Source organism: Pezoporus wallicus, unplaced genomic scaffold (assembly GCF_028554395.1).
Source record: "Pezoporus wallicus isolate ANWC-B61680 ecotype Strahan unplaced genomic scaffold, APGP_CSIRO_Pwel_v1 contig_4309, whole genome shotgun sequence".
Taxonomy (NCBI): Eukaryota; Metazoa; Chordata; class Aves; order Psittaciformes; family Psittacidae; genus Pezoporus; species Pezoporus wallicus.
Window position 1 is genome coordinate 222,698 of NW_026638191.1, and position 18,096 is coordinate 240,793.

At 47.0% G+C, this 18,096-nt stretch overlaps 1 protein-coding gene across 2 annotated transcripts in view; it reads left to right on the forward strand.

The window, feature by feature from the left end:
* NEURL1B (neuralized E3 ubiquitin protein ligase 1B) overlaps positions 1–18,096 on the forward strand; it is a 131,191-nt gene that overhangs the window by 90,836 nt on the left and 22,259 nt on the right. The window contains exon 1 of one of the 2 annotated variants that reach the window (XM_057409788.1): positions 8,294–8,440. The exons of the other annotated variant lie outside the window; for it this stretch is intronic. Coding sequence (XP_057265771.1) covers positions 8,410–8,440 — 31 coding nt within the window. The 5' untranslated portion in view covers positions 8,294–8,409. Of the gene's footprint in view, positions 1–8,293; positions 8,441–18,096 lie in introns of those variants that run through there. 2 annotated transcript variants of the gene reach the window in all.

The window sequence follows — 18,096 nt, forward strand, 5'->3', positions numbered from 1 at the left end:
TCTGGGAGATGCGCTGAGCAGGGAGGGGAGTGTTCAATAGCCAGCTGCCCTGAGGAGCTACTGTGTTCATCCTCCAGAGATCCCTCCCGCTGCCCAAGGCAGTGGCTTTTGTGCAGCACTGGGGTACCAGCAGAAATGATGCTCTGCCTGGCCCCTCCTTGGGGCGAGCTAAATGAGGAGCCCACAGGATGGGCAAACCTGAATCCCTCAACCAAAGACATGTTTTCTGACAGCTGAGGCTGTGCTTGGGGGCCATCTCTTCTAGGAAAAGCCTTAGAAAACAGCTGTAAGACCATATAGCAACCCCTACGGTGCTTGTGAAAGCGAATGTGAACCCCAGAACAAGAGCAGCACTGTGGCTGTATGGCATCCTGAGCCTGTTCTCCTGCTGGTTTGGGTTCTCTCTATAAATCCCTGTGGGCTGCTCTGCAATCCCAGGCAAACATCACTGTGGCTTCATCTCCCCAGCAGCCTTGGGTGAAGCAGGCATGGGTGGTGGGATGCAGGATCCTTCACTGAGCATGGTGTGCAGCCAGTGGTGATCTCATGGTAACCAGGAGCACCGTGGCTGAACCCCTGGAGAGGTACATCCAGCATAAGAGCTTTGACTCACCTCTTGCATCACTTATGCCGGGTGTGATGCATGAAACGCAGGAGGTGTGCAGAACAAAAGGCTTTGCTCATTTCTATGTGGATACTCTGCCTTGCTGGCCCCCATGTGCGTCTGAGATGATGTGCTGGTAGATGGCTTCATGCAGTCCCCTGTGCCTGGAACATCAGGTCCAGGCAAGCAGAGGTGCAAGGTTTTGGTGGGCTGTGCTCTGCCCCCAGCCCACACAGAGCTCTCCCACAGCCCATCAGGCAATAGCTCTTTGCCTGGATAGCTGGCACGGCAGCACAGCATCCCCTGGGCATAGAGCTTCCCGCTTATAAATTAACTATGAGCCATCAAGGGTCAACTCCCATTTGCTGCAATATGTGTGAAAAGATCAGGAAGGTTAAGCAAGAAGTGAAAGATGGTTTTTTTTTTCCTTGATAGTTTTCTGCACTATCTCTCTGCTCCTTCTTCCTATTTCATTTCAAGAGAATTTCATTAAATAGTTGGCCCTATACTTCTAAGGTATTGGGGGTATTATGTGTAGCTTTTGTTTTGTTTTGCTTTCCATGAGCTCCTAAGATGCAATATATTAGCAACTACTGCATTTAAAAGTGGCCTTTCAGTCATTGCCCTGTCTGGGGAAATGAGTAACAGGTGAGAGAGCTCACAGCATGGGCAGACATCCTATGTTTGTGTTTCTCAATTGTCATCCCTTCCCCAAAGAGCTCCCAGAGGCCAGCCATCGCTGTCTGCCTGCTTTATCTGTCACACCGACCTCTCTTCTTTTGCTAGGAAAAAGTTGTTCAGGAAAGGCCAGTTATCTACCCAGATGCGTCCCAATTCTGACAGATTCGCCTTGGCAGCACCATGCTGCTTTTCAAAGCGCTCGGAAGAAACCCTCCTGCCAGCAAATGTAGATCCATTCTTACGGATGGGTTTCTTTTTCTCTCTGGGGAGGACTTCTCAGTCTCCCAAAATTCTTCATGAGGTATTTGTGTCTCATAAGATGCATCCTCCTTGCCTGTAGAAATACTGTGAGCAGGGACTGTGCGAACGGAGCAAAGCCAGACTTCAAGGACTCAGAAGGCAGCTGGCTGATGGGAACAAGATAGCTTTAGAAAGTGGTACCTGGTTTCCTCCCTGCCTAGTGACCCTTTGCTAAATATGGACCGCTTTGCTTTTACCAAAGGCAGAGGGAACGGAAGGCTTGGGGGGGTCAGGAGTAACAGTTGCAGATGTTAGGCTCTGGGTTGGTTTGTTTGGATCTGTGGAGCACGCTCTGATCCCAAACTTTTCCGCTCTGATGTGTGGGACTGGGTAAACCGACTCCAGTACTTTTAGACCAGGCTGAAGCGGACAAGTGTCTGCGGCTCTTGATTCACACACACTTCCATTTCCTCCGGGGTGGCTGCTCATCATCCTCACTGCAATCTGCCCACCGCAACCTCTGCCCCTGGAGGTAGCAGGTCTTCCTTCAGCTGCCACTGCCTGGGCCTCTCCATCAGGAAATGATAGCTGATCTCACTTCCAGGGCTGCAGAGCCAACATTGCTTCTCAAGACTACATCAACATGCAGTGTCTGGAGGATGGGAGAGGGATTTCCCCAAGGGTTCTTATTTATCAATGTTTATCAGAAATTATGCTCCATTTTCTGAAGAGTCCTACTGTGCAAGTCTCTGGGTTTCCTGTTAACACTTCCTGTTCCTCATGTTTCTGAAAATCATTCGTTGGCACCAATGAGCTTGTGACTGGTATACAGCCCCCAGAGACTGTGTCCTGGTAGGTCTGATAGTGCTTCTCAAGATCAGCCTGTTGCATCCAAAACAAAGTCCTTCTGCTTTTCTTCCTTTATTAAAATAGTAATTTGCACTTACGTAATGCTCTTCAGATCTCCCGTGTGAACATTAGCTAACCCTGCTGTAAGACACAGGTGTGTTTCTGCTTTGCGGATGAAAAAAGTAAGGCAGGAGGAGGGTAACTAATTTGCAAAGGTCACACAGAAAAGCAGCAGCAGAGCTAAGGCTGTAATTCAGATAACCTGCTCTTCCCCTCCTGCTCCAGCCACTGCTGCACAGCACTGACAGTCCAAATTAAGAGATTATAATGCATAATCCATACTGGTGCGCCAAGAATTCTCTAAATCATATTACACTGTCACATAAAGTGATGACTCATTTGGTAACACAGCCCACAAACAGTTCCTTTATGTTAAAATTACATGGACAAGACTGGGTTTAAAAAGAAAAAGGAGAGCTTGTTATGTGTGCAGTGAATGCTGAGTTATAGATACTTTCATGGATTTTATTTTGGCTGATGCTGAAGGAGCATTTGTGAGCCTGTTTGTTGACAGTGGTGCTCGGGACCAGAGATGCTGACGTTCCACTAACAATAATAGGAACTGCCTCTGTTTGTTTCTAAATTGGAAATTCTTCCTTACATGGGACCAACCCACCCTCCGCCTGCGCCGAAGGAAAGGGCATTTGTCTGGGACTTGCAGATGGAGCATCTCCCCGCAGTGCTGGTGCCTCTGGGGCTATGAAGCCTCTCTTCCCTCTTGCCCCATTGAAAGGGTGGGGAATGACCCAAGGTGGTGCTTTTGAGTTCTCTAGAGAGAAAGCGCTGTTTGTCTAAAGCAATTAATAACATGGCAGAACAATCAGCCCAACTACGCTCTTCCCAGAAAAAGATGCTTTCACCAAGTCTCCTCGTTGCTGCCTCTGCTGGCTCCACTCTCCTTGCTCCTTCCCACAGCCTCATGTTCCTCACTGCAACCCTGGGCTCTGCCCTTCACAACTGCCTCTGCTGCTGTTTGGGGACTGTGTTATTATGGTTACCAAAGCTGTTTAGGATGTGGTTTGTGCAAGTGACACTGAACTGTGTTTTGCTCCACGGTGGTTTCACCATTTCCTTTCCCTCTTTCTGCCTAGGCTGTAATTCCTGCAGCTAAAGATTCTATTGCAGAGTCCTTTTTTGCCAGGAATGCCCACATGTTCTCCGTTTGAGAGCTGCTCTGGCATCTCGTTAGGGATTACTTTTCCATGCACTGCATGGTGGTCGTAGCCACTTGCTGCACTTTGAATATAGAACTGTGGTCAGAGCAGATGGTCACTGCTGCTTTTGAAGCCACGTAGGGCTTGTTTGACCATCTCTGGGGGTTGCACTTCCCTGTCTGCATCAGATCCTATGGGTCACCTCTGGGCCAAGACTATTCTGCCCTATCTCCCAGAAAATGTGTTTCAATGTCCTCAGCTTTGGATAAATAAGCCTCACAGCAGCCAAATCTCCAGCAGACAGTAAGAAGTCCCATCAGGAAATGGCTTCAATTGCTGCGTAGTCAAGGCCAGTTCAAGAAGAGGCTTGGAAGATTTTCCTACTGTTGTGCTTGAAGCTTCTGCTTCCCTTGATTTCTTAGGGGAAACAAAAAAAGTAAAACCCAGTTTCTGTGCGTGACCTGTGGAGACCCGGCGCATCCTGTGCTAGTGCTAGGAGCAGAGGAGGAAAGTAATTGCATTCAGCAGTTGGAAGGCGTGGGAGGCAGGATGGCTTTGTGCGGTGCTGGAGGACGCTCCGTACGCATCCCTCCTAAACAAATACCTCTTTAAACGTCTATTATGGGAATTCAGGGAACAGCTTTTTTTCTCCTCCTCTCCTGCAAGTAGGGAAGAGGCTTATTAGTGCTCTCCTTCCATAGGCGAGGTGCAGAGGCTGGGAAGTTGTGAGACGAGTAGCATTCGGTTTTATCAGTCAAATCTTCTCTCTCCTGGACAGTCACTTCATCCAGTAGGATGAGGAAACACAAGGTGCTGGCAGGAGTGTGACTTTCTATAGGAGGAAGCACCTAACACCATTCACCACAGCTACAGAAATGACCTTTTTGTTGTTCATGTGTCAGTAGGAAAGAATTACTTCCATGATACCACTTGGTACATCCATGCTGGATATGTACTTGTTGAAGAAGATGTATTGTATGTCACTGATGTGCATGTCAGAGTAACTGTATTCTTTTAGACATGGTGTTATTTGCATGCTGGAAGAGCATTATAGGCTTGGGCAGTCAACTTAGGTATTTTTCCAAGGTATATTTTGTTCACAGTCTCTGAGAATTCCCAGGGGGCTCCTGCTAAGTACAGGAGGGAACGGGAGGCTTCAAGGTAAGATGTGATGGAAGTGGTTTGGGCACTCTCGGAGCTCCAGACAGATGGGGCTGAAAGAAAAATGGATGCTTCAAGCATCTACTCAGAGTCACAGAGCAAAGAAAAACAGATGAACTGAAGGTGCAGGGGCATGAAACGGGAGTAGAGCTGACAGCCCCAGGCTGAGGGGCAAGGTTATATTATACACAGCTCTGTTGCAAGCAGCAACCTGGCCTTTGGTAAAAGACAGAGATTTGAGCAGGTCCACAGGTTTTCAATGGAGCTCAGCTGTGAGCAAGACAGAGCTGGCCAGTGTGAGAGTGGAGGATAAAACTGGTGCTTGCTAGGAAGAAGCCAGTGGCAGGGGTGACTGCAGCCCTGCTCTGAGGGCAGGGCAAGGTGCACCCTATGGGACAGCTGTAGCTGGGGATCAGGGGAGACTGCTCTGCTCAAGCACAGAAGGGTTTGCTGCCCTGAAGGGGAAGGACAGGCAGATATTCCAGTGTTCCATCTCATTGTTGCTGAAAGAGATGAATCTGTCATTATTTACTGCCATCTGTTAGACAGACAAGAATGGCAGCTGCTAACAAGGATGCGTTACATCTTCTAACATCTTTCATCCCCCAAAACTTGAGCCCCCAGGGGATTTACAAAGACAATGCAACCAATTTGGTGCTATAAGAAGAGTTACACCTCAGACTAGAATCAAACAGGGGAAATTTAGCTGTTCTTTGTAAGCTATTTGTATCTCTGGCAACACTACATTTAGATGAGTGTGTTTATGTGACTGCTAACAGCCAGTACAGCCCATACCCTCTCTTGAGAGGTCTGGCCTGGGTACATGGTTACAGGAGGGTTTGCATCATGTCCCTGTCTGTGACAAACCTCAGGTGGAATTCATCACATTTTTGCTTCAAAAAGAGATTTGTCTCTTTTTTGTCCCATATTTTAAAGGCTTGGGTACATATTCACTCACAGTAAGATTTAGAGGTGATTAAAGTGAGCTGGGAAGCAGATGTCTGACATCAGTGTAACACAAAATGCCTTCCAGGCACTTTTTCCCTTCCATGGTATTACCCTGATCTCACTCCACTGATCCCACTAAGATGAGTTTGTTGTTGGGGGAAATAGAAAATGCAGAGGGAGAAGCAGCAGTACAGTTTCTGCAGTTAAAAGTGTCCGGTCCTGCCAGTCAGGTCCAACGCAGTGTTTTGTGGCTCCTCTGCTCCCAGGTCTGGTGATGGCTGACAGGATGACCTTGTATGTGTCTCCTGGGTTCCTCGTGCCTCGGTTTCATCGCTTATAAAATAAGGCTAATGTCTTGTCTGCAACGTGGTGTAACATCTAGTAATAAAAAATACTAGGAAGGAGCTTAGGTGTTATTACTATTTTATATCTACAGAGAATGCAGATACCAAAGCAAATGACAGGCGCAGCAGGTCACCTCGTCCCTTGATCAAAATGAGGGTGAGAGAGGGAAGGGAATTTCTTAATGGCAGCAGCCATCTGTCAGGCATGCAGAAGAAATTACTGAAGTGTGTTATCAATAGTTATCAAAACTTGCTGGAGCGGAAAGAGTTTTAAAATGCTAATGAGCTTTCACTTGTGGTTCCATGGCTGGGGCAGTTGGTTTCCTTTCTGCGTGTCTCCAGGCTGAGCAATGACTTTGCATTGCCTTTCAGTCCCGGGTTCTGGGTCTCCTGTGCTTTTCTCAGTGTGGTTTCTGGAGAGGGTGAAGTCATCCTTGCTAAACTATTTCTCATGCTTATTGTTTTGCATTGTGTGAAGTGGGCTATTTTAACAAAACTCTACATTTTTACAATGCCAAGAAGTAGGAGCGTTGATTGCATTCCTGCCTCCATGTCCTAAGGATGTGCATTTCCATTTTATTGTCTTCTATTTTTACCTCATTTTTGGGGAGGAGGAAGGGCTGGAACACCCTTGGGACAGGCAGCGACCATCTCTGGGATGCTGTGGTCGGGATGTGGAAGGAGGGACATGGTGCATGTCCCGGGCACCCTGGGGAGGTGGCACATAGCCCATGCCTGGCATGCACATGAGCTGCCCCAGCAGCCCCCAGGCAGCTGCAGAGACCCATTTGTGGAGAACCCCTCTGCTGCCTCTGGCTTTTTAAGGCTCATTTAAGCCCTAAAATAACAACTACTCCTCCCTGCTGAGGGAAACTGGCTGGGATTAGCCAAAGTCTCCCATTCCTGCTGTCTAGTGAAACAAGGACTTTCCCCTCTGTGTAAATAGGATGACACTGCCCCCCTCCCCTTCTCCCTCAAGGGGAGCGCTGTGCTTCAGCACGCTGCTCCTGCCCTCTGACAGTTCCTGCACATGGTTTACAGCTCAGGGCACCCAAGACAGTGGGAGGCATATGCTAACCTAAGAAGACAGCAGATGGGTGCAGGCGCTTTTAAGAACAGCTGCTGGTGTCTCATTCGATGATCCCATTTTTAACAAATCCATGCAATAGTAGATACTGGAAATTAGGTTTTTCTGTCCCCTCTCATCTCCTGAGCCATACTTGACCTGTTCCACATGATCTAGGGATTAAAAGCTTGTTATTTTAGCTTCCCGACAGTAAAACTGAGCCTGGGCTCTGCCAGGCCATTGAGCTGCTGGCCCTTGGCTCTCACCCTCTTTCCACTTCTTGTGCGTCAGGATAGTTCACAGATGTGACTTCTGCTAAGGGTCATGGTGGTTTTTCCCAAGCACTGTGCACCATGGCATCAGCCCTGTGCGTTGGTTTGGGCATGTTTTGTAGCTCTGGTGCTCCTATGTCTCCATTCTTCAAACTATGAAAACTGCCTCAGAGAAGAGGCTCATCAGCATCACCCCTGAGCAGCACAAGTGTGACCGGGAAGAAGGAGAAATCCCTTCCTCTTCTCTAATGGGGCTATAAACATGCTTTTACACCTGAGATCCAAAGGGAGAGAAACTGCGAGACAAATCTTGTCAATGCTGCACTTGGGGCTGTCAGCTGAGGTGTCCTTCGTCTCCATAGTATTGGTGTACTTCAAACTAATACCGAATTTGACAACACAACACTCCTGCTACCACCCTCAATTCCAAAGCAGGGAAGCTGTGTCACTGAGATGCAAAGTGGCTTATCCAAGGTCACCCTGTAAGTAAGTAGCATTGAGGGGGAAAAAAGCCTCGGGTATATCGACTCTCAGTGTTTCCCAGTGCAGCTTGTGCCCTTTGGGAAGGTTTTGCCGATGCAAAGGTCTGTCCTGAGAATAAAGCTGGCATTGCCCAGCTGTGCCCTCCTGCTCTTTGAACCCCTTCTTTCTCCTGCGGCCAGTGGGACCCTCTTGGAAAGAGCCGTGCCCGTGTTTACCCGGAGCCCCGGCCCGCTCCCGCACCGCTGCCCGCTCCCGCACCGCTGCCCGCCGGCTCTCCCCGTATCTCCTCACCCCCGTTACCACCCCGCGCAGGGCGGAACGCGACGGAGCCTGGGCGGGCTCGGGGGACCCGCAGCCCCAGGCGTCCCGGAGAGGCACAGGATAGGAGAGGGCCTGGCTCCGCCGCGGGTGGGGCCGCGGGCGGTGCGGGGCGGAGCAGGGGGCGGTGCGGAGCGGCGGGGAGCAGAGCGGAGCGGGGAGGCGGGAGGCGGGCGCTGTCCATGGCCCTCGGACCGCCCCGGGCTCCGCCGCGCCGCCGAGCTGAGCGATGGGCAACACGGTGCACAAGACCCTGGCAGGTACCGGCGGGGCGCGGGGGGCTGCGGTGAGCGGCGGGGCGGGGGGTGCCTCTTGTCCCGGGAGAGGCCGGGGGCGAGCCGGAGGCAGGGACCCAGTGGGGTGTCTGTGCCGGCCCCGGGTCCGAGCCCCGCGCCCCTGGGTCGCGGCCCGGAATAAGCCGAGTGTTGTTAATTGCGACTGCTTGCAATGGTCCCCGCTGCGGCAGGCACCGGGGCGGTGATGCTGAAGCGGCGGGGCACAGCTTTGCCCATGTGAGAGCCACAAAAGCGGGCGAAGCGGAGCTGTTCCCGCAGCTGGAGCAGCGATCTCTCAGCCTTTCGGTCGGATCCTCTTAGGGGTTTTCTTTGCATTCCTCCTGCTTTTTCTTTTTTCCTTTTTTTCTTTTTTTTTTTTCCCTTCCTTTTTTGAAGCGACTTTTTAATATGGAAACGCGTTGGTTGATCAAGAGTCTCCAAAAGAAAACTGTTTGAAAGCAGGTCTGAAATGTTTGGTAGACCACCCTTGTTTTAAACTGCCTCTTTAGTGAATTCTGCCCTTACACAAGAGATGTACAGATTCTTTTCCTTTGCAAGTTCACAGTTGTGAGGTTTTTTCCTCCTCAGAGAATCGGTGCATAATGAAAGCAGTTGGTCTCTATAGAATCAACAGTATTGAATTACTGCGCCCTTGCCAGTCTGTATCTTCAGCTAGTTTGCTTTTCTTTTCTGCTCTTGCAGAGCTCCTGCATTGCATCCTTTGTACTTTGGGTTCACATAAATAAAAAGGGTATTATTAAACTTACTTAAAGAAGCAGGAGGACCTATTGAATACACACACATGCTTCCCTGGAATCAGCCAGGGAGCTGAATATAGAAATAAAGAGAGGAATAGATTTGCATTTGGATGTGCCATATATATTGTCTTTGCAAAGAGAGGGTGCTTGGGACCTTCAAGGCATAAAAGAAAGCTGCCAGGCTTGTGGTTTCACTGTGAAGCTGTGATTAGATTTCTAGCTGCATCTCCTTTCGTTCTCTATTACATTTAAATGGGAAATTAGCTCCTTTCACAATAAGGAAGTTTTAATTTTCTTAAATGCTTCACCAACAGGCAAATAAAGGCATTGTGAGGAGTGCATGACCTTGAAGAAAATTAATTTTGTGGATTGGCTTTTCAGCTGGAGACAACATCAAGGGGCACATGAAACATCTGAGGGAGCCAGGGATATATCCCTGGTTCAGGGGAGGTTACCTCAGTAAGGCTAGAACTTCCCAGAGGAAAAATCTTTGCCTGCTGGGATGTGGGATCTAGCTGTGAGCTCTGTTCCAGAAGGTTGAGAGTTGTATCAGCCATTCTGCCTCTTGCTAGAACAGTCTCCCCTGAGCAGCCTTCCCATGCACAGCCTTACACACGTGAAGTTAAAAAAAGGGATGACATCAGTTGCACTGCAGTTCTGTGATTAAAGAGTTCCTCGCGGTGCTTTCAAGGGAAGTTGTTAGAAAAGGGGGAAAGTTTGATGGAAAAAACTGAAGCCTTGATTTATGTAGCCCTCCCAGCTCAAACGTTGTGCTGGTGGCTTAGAAAATCCCCGTCCTGTCCTGCCAGGGAGAGACCGTCTCCAAGGATTGCTCTGCTGGGGACAGTCCACACACAGACATTTGTCAAATTGCGCAAGGCAAAACCATGCAGGACACTTGCGCGCCGTTTGCTGATGTGCTGGAAGATGCTGAAAATGGGTCTTTTCCCCCAGATTTAGCTGTGTTTGGTTTTTCCAGGGTAATGACAGTCAAAAGAAGCTGTTAACCTGTGGCTGCAGAAGAGATTTTTGGATGGTTGCAAATTGAAAGTTTATAAATGTATTTTGTCAGGTTGGCCACAATTCAGCCATTTTTCTTATCGGTGTAATTGAATCAATCAGATCCATTGTTTGTCTTTCATTTTCCAAATGACATTACAGGTTTAGAACTGTTCTTGGAACAGTCCTTTTATAATGATAAAGTTTTTCTGGGAGACTGAATTGTTGGATGAAATCCTATTTATAAATGCATTGCCTGTTTCGAATTGCTCAAAGATAATTGGTCAGATAAAGTCTTTCCTCTACTTTGACCAAAAGGTACCTCTTTCTTCACCCTGGCAGACTGAGCAGTGCACTTTCATTTTAACTAATAGAGGAATTTTTCTCCCCTGTCCCATGGGCTGAAGTGATTTATTAAACCCCCAAACAAACAGAACACCCCCAAACTAAAATTTGCCTACCTGTTGCGTTAAATCAACAGGTTTTGTTTTAACAATTAACAGATGAAAAGGTAAATCAACTGGAGAAGCCTACAGATGCTGTATCCCTTCTGTTGTTTCTTTCACCAGGAATAGCTCAAGGTGGAAAATGTCTTTCCATTCTGATTAAATGTAGAGAAAACATGGAGGGACCTTCATCATTTGGTTCCTAGAAAAGCCAAACAATCTGCAGTTCAGGTTTTATATAGAAATGGAAATACTCTTCTCAAATAGTGAAATTCAATTTAAAATCGTATTGAACACAGAGCAACTCATTTTTATACCTAAATTTGTTCGAATATGTTTTCTGTGCTTGTTGCATCTTTAAATCCTTGCACAGCCTCACCCTTTCTCTCCACAATTCCATGTAATGTTACAAGAGCACACGTATTCATGCCGGAGAAATTTGTATCGGGAGCTTGGGAAACTTGTGTTTGCCAAAAATCCGATGGTTAACACACAATGGATGAAGGTTTTGTCAAATTAACAGCGAGGTTTCTAACCAGAGTGGTATTGAAATGAGTAATAGGCTAGGGCTAATGAAAGGCAGCTTCTATATTTGAACCGGTTGAGGAGGCATTTGAATGGAAAAGAGCTGAGATGTGTCAGATACGCTTAACAACGGTCCTGAGGTGGTGGTGGAAATCGCTCTTGTCTAGATGACAGCTAAATGATGCACCACACATTCCTCCAGCAGGACGGGTGCCTCCCGTGGCTGGCCTGACCCCAGAGGGGTGAGCAGGACCTCCTCGCCTTCAGGCTCCACATGGTACCAGCCCTTCCGGCATCTCCAGTGGGAGAATCTCCCATTGCATCTCCAATGCAGTGTGGGAATTTATGCTTGGATGTCAGTATTTTCTTGTCTCCCTCCCCTTACCGCTGCCCATTGTTCGAGGTGATTTGCAGGCAGGTGGTTAAGCAAGAGTGAATTCTTTATTATTGAGGCATGCCATTTTTGTGTCTCCTACAGGTGATAAACTAGGTGTGCAGCATTGCAGGTGATGGGTGGAACTTGTCCAGACCTGCAGAGTGGGCTGGGAGGCCGCGTGGATATTGGTGGTGGATGGGTTGCATACCAACATCAGGCTTTGTGGCTGCTCTTATCTGTAGTGCTCTTGAGTTAACTCAGTGGTGAGCAAGGCAGCAAACAGCACACATCCACACCCCAACGCCATGGATAGTGCTAATTTCTCCATGCTAGTTGCTTGCCTTGGCAGACACTTCAAACAGGGCACAGAAAAGGGCTAGTAGCCAGATAGGGGCATGAAGCATCCCATGAAGATGCAGGACTTGAGGACTGGCAGGCTGGGAGAGGTGAAAATTCTCCTGACCTGGTGAGGTCCTTACATGGAGCTGCAGGGTGCAGGAAAAAGCTTGGAACAACATCTAGGGTAGTTGGGCAGGCAGCAAGTGTCCTTGCGGTGCACCACAGCAGGGTGAGCAATGGACAGCTGCTGCCACAGGCGGGCAGGAGGCACTCACTGGCCAAAGTACGAGTAAAAGACTTTCCAGTTGGGGTCCAGTTGTTGATCCTGGCCCAAATAGGGCCATTGGTATTTAACAAAGGAGCCAAATTCCCTTTTAAGAATCTGGCTGGGATCTGATTGCAGTGCTTCTCCTACAGCCTTCCTCACAACTGCGAGGAATACGAAGTATGAGTGGCATTTGTGTCTGGTAAACACAAGGGAGAATGGGGCTTGTTCTGGCAGAAGTGACTTCAATTTCTTATTTTGAAGAAATTATTTTGTATTCTTAAGAAAGATGCTTTTAATAACTAACCCTTTGTCAGCAACTCGGAAATCCCAAGTTTAGACCTTCACCAGGCTGATGATCCCATCTGCCAGTCTTTTGCAAAACAGTGGTGATTGTAGGGTCCCAGTTACTTTAGAGCAGCAGGAATTTATGGCTTGTGAGTAAAAGATGATGTTTCTGTGTATCCTTTTTAAAATACGGATGCCTGTTATCATAATATGCACACTTCTTTTGTAAGAAATGAGTATTAAAGACCATGTAGTGGGATAAAATCTCTGCCTTTTCTAGGGGCTAAAATCTCATCTTCAAGGAGCATTTTTTATTAGATTCATTCTCTGCTCCCTCCTCCCCCTTTAGCTACTAGTGATACACTGAAGGAGGAGTTGTCGGTATTGTGAGTAGGGAATTAGTTCAGTAAATTGTTTGGTTTGGTTCCAGTCTGACTTCAGTTAAACTACAGAATAACCCTTCAGGTTGTTCTGGTTTGAGTGAAAAAGGTACCTGTTCAGACCAGTTTTTGGTTTGGGTTTGGTTCAACTCTGATCAACACTGATTACAGGTGTTGATTCTGCCTCAATAATGGCCTTATATTGCCTGTTTTTCTGCCTTTTCTAGGCTGGGAGTTGAGGTTTGTAGCGCCTGTCATTGATTTTGCTTCTGACTCTCTGTGTGACCTTTTGAGCAAGTGGCTTTATCGTAGTCTTACTTTCCATGTAAGGGAGGTAGGAAACAATGTTTGGCTTACATGGGTATATGAGAGTTAATTAACATACAGGCATAAAGCATCTCCAGGAGGAAGGTCATAGAGGTGCAAAAATAGATTAATTCACTGCTTCTTTTGTAGCTTTCTGCTTTTCTACTCTTCAAAAAGAAACCTTGTGAAGCTCCTCAGCCTTCGCTGTGATTTAGAGCTGGAACAGGTTGATCGTATACTGAGAACTATCTTTAACCAGCCTCGCACAGCACATACCCAAATCTGTGCTGCAGCCAACTGGCACGATTAATTCAGCGTTACCATTGGCATCTCGGCTGTTGAGACTGGAGAAACAACTGTACTTGAATTCAGGAAGGCATCACCTATCAAGACAGTGCTAAGTGGAGCTGTGTGTCATGCCCCCTGAGACATACACAGCGCATTGCCAAGTGTGTCATTAAAGCAAGAGCTTTTTGTTGCTCTCTACTGTTATGCTGGATAGTGCTGGGCATGTGCCCTCTCTTCTATTTTATTTATGCTGTAGAGGGGAATTGCTTTATTAAGAGGTAGGATATCTGGCAAACATCACTTTTTCCCTTTTATTTCACTAGATAATTGCCGCAGGTTAGAAGGATCTGTTTGTCACCATCTGACTCTACTGTAAATGCTTAAAATCACACCCCTAAGTCTGTGTGTGTAGGCAAAACCCTTAGAGAGCCCTCACCACAGGCAAAGGAAATTGCTGCTTCCGGGAACATTATAATATGACAACCTATGGAGGTGCTTAAGTGTGTTTAAGGTGTTTAACTTTATGCAGTCAAGTTTGAATGTGCGGGCATTAGTGTTTACTTGACATGAAAAGGATGAATCACCTTGAAGCTTATGGCGTGCTGGTAGAGATCCTCCTTGCATATCACATTCAGTGGCTTTTTAATTAGGAATGCAGATAAGCACCTTGGTCCTTTTTAGCTCCAGTGGATTTAGTATATGAGCTCGTTGAGTTTTGGATTTGCACTTTTGGACAGTGAGTGTCCTGCCTGCACAGTTTGCCTTGAAAGGAAACATTTTCTTTCTCATCAGCATCCCACTGTTTGCAGAGCCTATCTGTGCGGGTTGGTAGCTAAAATAAGAGCAGGCTTTCCTAAGGTGGAGTGTGTGTGTCACCGTGATGGATGCGGTGGGTTCAGGAGAGAGGCAGGGAAGCAAATCTGCTGCACCAGGCAGAGGTAAAGCTAGTGAGAACCCGGGAGCAGGGGTGTGCTTGCTGGGGTGGCTTCATGAGCTGCAGATGTGATCAGGCCAGGTGTGATCCCCTGAAACATGTGTTAGAGGCTGTCTGAGTTTCCTTGTGGGGAAGGTGTGTGCCATCTCCTCCATCTTTTCTCTTTGTATTTGCATCTGTCTTATCTCCTTTGTCTCCTTTCTTGTGCCTGGAGTAGTTGGCATCCAGCTCCAGCATCCACACCACACAGCTGACTCAGGACGTGCACCTTCCCCACACCTAATGAGCATGCTTGACCGCACTCTCATTCGGTCTTCCTGGCATCAAAGCTGGGAATGCTTTGAGCAAACCATTCTCCAGACTTTACCCAGAGGGCAGATGTGTGCTCACTTACCAACAAGCACAAAAAAGAGGTTGTAGCCCAAAGGAACCTGGCTCCGTGTCACATCTTGGGGGAGGCTTTTCTGTCTGCGGCAGCTGGAGGAAGTTTTGCTGTAGGAACGTTTCCATGCTTTGTTCTGTCTTCTCATTTAGGCAGCTTCTCCACCCTTGCTCTTGGTGTCAATAATCTATGTCCTGGATGGGACTGACCCTGTGTCAATAGTCCATATGTCTGTCTGATGGCCCCAGTGCCCTTTGATTGCAAGGTCTTACCTCTTCTCTGAAAACCTCCCCATCCCACCTCTTTGCATGCTGCAAATACAGCAGGACTGCCCAAGGGCATCAGCTGGGGCAGCCCCTTCCTGATGGTCCCTTAGATAAGATGTGTGCCCATGGGAGGGTATGGTTGGTGGGAAGGAGATGCTTTTTAGTCTGGGTTGTTCCATATCTTGATGATGGCTGTATTTATTTTTTTTCCCTTCTATATGTTAAAAAGCATGAATCATTGGCACCGAGACGTCTGGTTGAAAGATTTATCTCAGCATACCTGTGCCAGCTTTTCCCTTCAGACCTGGATGCCCTGTTGTTGCAGTTACTGAGTGCTGGAACATTAAATTCTGATGTCTGAGCAGTTGAAGCAGGACTCTGGGGAGGAGTGAGAGAGGGGAAAGTGATTTCTTGCTTGTTAATTTGTTTTTCCCTGTGTCCAGGGAGATACCTTCCTCTGCTCTGTATAAGCAGGGCTTGCTTTCTGTCCAGGAGGTTTTCCTCTCTCGGTTCTTTGACACCTCTGGCAGTGGAGCAGCTCAGAGATCTCCTACTGAGAGGATCAGACTATGTCCCCTTCCCTGCTCCAGCAAAACCATGTCTTTTTTGACTTTCTACACCATCAGGACTTGTGTAAAGAAACCAAATCAGAAGATAAGAAATTACTTTTTGCTTGCTGCTGGAATTACACAGGAAAATTCTTTAAAGAAAAAAAAAAATTAACTGCATTTCAAAGCTTTTCAGTGCAGCAGGGAAATCACATTTTGGATTTTTTTTTAAGAGCTACTGATGCTTTGAAGGGAGGAAAATGGATGGAGTTGTGTTTGTAGAGTTGTGGTGAGATAGTTGCATATAACAGGTTTTGTTTTCTCAGTTTTCTTGTTTCACTGTGGCTATTTACATAATAATGAGGCTTTTGCACTTCAGGAATTGTATTTTAACCATTCATTTTTCTGTGACTCCAGGTTTCTTGTGATTGCAGTCCTGATGGCATAATGTCTTGTGGCTCTGTGGGAGAAATAAATAGGCGATATAAAAGCAAAGTTCTGCTTTTCATTGCCTTTGTAGCAACACGGGGAAGACAGTCAAGAGTAAATTTCCTTGAGTGAAAAGTTTTCCATCAGGTCCCTGAACGCCAGGGAAAAAAGTTGTTTGATTTTTGCCCTCCTCTATAACTCAAATGTTAAATCTGCCAAGCCCTGCCTTGACAAGCCAAAGATATAAGGTAGAATATCCCATTTGGCAGCAGAAATGAAATAATTTACTTCAGGTTTATCTCTCTTTCCTCAGTGATAACTAGCACTGTGGCAACAGCTTTTCTCAGCCCGTTATCTGTTTTGGTCTCACTGGGACACCGGCTTCTCAGCTTAGCATGTTCTGTAATTTATGGAGTGGAGTTCAAAAGTTATCTCCTTGGTGTGATGCTAAGGTTGAAAGCATAATTCTTAATGAGGGGAAATTGCTATTTCTTGGGGTCTTGAACTCGGCATGGTTGGATAGAGCTTTTGTTTTGCAAACAGAAGACACTTGGTGCTTGACGTCTATTTTGTCTAGTGTCCTGATGGTGCACAAAATTGCTGTTGAGAAGAGCAGCTAAGAAGCTGCAGTGAGCTACAGTTTTTTTGGGGAGGAGACAGGACCAGGACCTCTGACCATGTGCTTGTGCTCTCCAGAAGGCAGCTGGGCAGGTTAGCACTGATGCAAAGCCTTGGTGGAGTACAGTAAATTGGAATATCTGTATCACAGGAGGTCTTAACAAGTTTGTTATTCATCAGCTAGGAATGGCATTAGTAGAGCTGGTCCCTCAGAGGGTAAAGGTGGGCTAGATAATCCCTGCAGGCTTCTTCCAAAGAGGAGTGCCCCCAAGAAACATCTCTTTAAGGTGCTGTTCTTCAGTGGCCCTTTCATCAAGACACCATCAAAACCTGTTGATTACATTGTCCTGCAAAGTGAGAGGGTTTCTATGAATGAAATCATTTACTAAGTGGTGTTGCTTCACTCTTCGTGATAAAGAGCATTGGTTCGTACACTGTGTGGTGGCCATTGTGCTGGTTTATAAAAGAGAGATAACTTTCATATGATGTCTCATGGGGACAAACTACACAATGGAAAGAGTGTTTAAGTAGCTCAACTTTTATCTGACGATCAGTGTTGGATTTGCTCTGGTGCACTATGCCCCTTATGGCTTTATGGCTGGCTGGTGAGCACAGTCCTGTGCTGGACTGGCTGGGGATGAGCATGTGGGGACACAGGATCTGCACGAGAGCCTTGTTGACAGAGAGGGTTGGCAAATATAATTGAACACTGAGACCATGTGTGCAGAGAGGGAAAGCTTGATGCCAGCAGAGCTTCCCTACACTTGCATGGAAGAAGGCTTGCAGATATTTCAGTATGCCAAGCATCTTGGTTGATCTCTCCTGGAAAGGAGATGTCCTCTGAAGAGTATGAGGCAGATCTTCTCACTGGCATCTGATTTGTGAGTCTTAAATAGCAATTACTGGGTGATTTGCCAGCAGGAGAACAGCACTGCTTGTGCTGCTGATGTGATCAAAGGGAGAGGGTGAGAAGGACAGATGCTTCCCAAGTCAGAATTTCAAGGAAATCCGTCTCGGTTAAAGTTTATAAAAACTGATCTTAGCCAACAGACCCTATAGAGTGTCTTTAAATACCACAGCCTTGAGCAGCAGTCTGCACTGAGTCGTGCCTGAGGATTGCTGTTATTTAGGGATATTATGAGGGCTAGGAAAAGACAAGGCAAGATACAATCCCAGACACTCACAGAAAAAGACCAAATGCTGTTACGTGTCCAAAACCCAATCTTTTGAGTCTGAGTTTTGTTTCCAAAAATGCCTGAGTGGCTCAGGGCAGACTCTGTCTGATTGCAGTTTGTTTTGCCCATCAGCTGCATCAATTGTAATGTGCCTCGTATGACCAGCTTGGCAGCCACCACTCAATGTAGAAAAGCTCTCACTTTGCCGTGTAGGTTCAGAGATCTGGCAACAAGTGCTTTTATGTAAGACCTTTTGTATATGTGGAATTGTGCAGGAAAAGAGGTTTTATTTCTGAAATAAAAATGCTTTCTTCCAAAT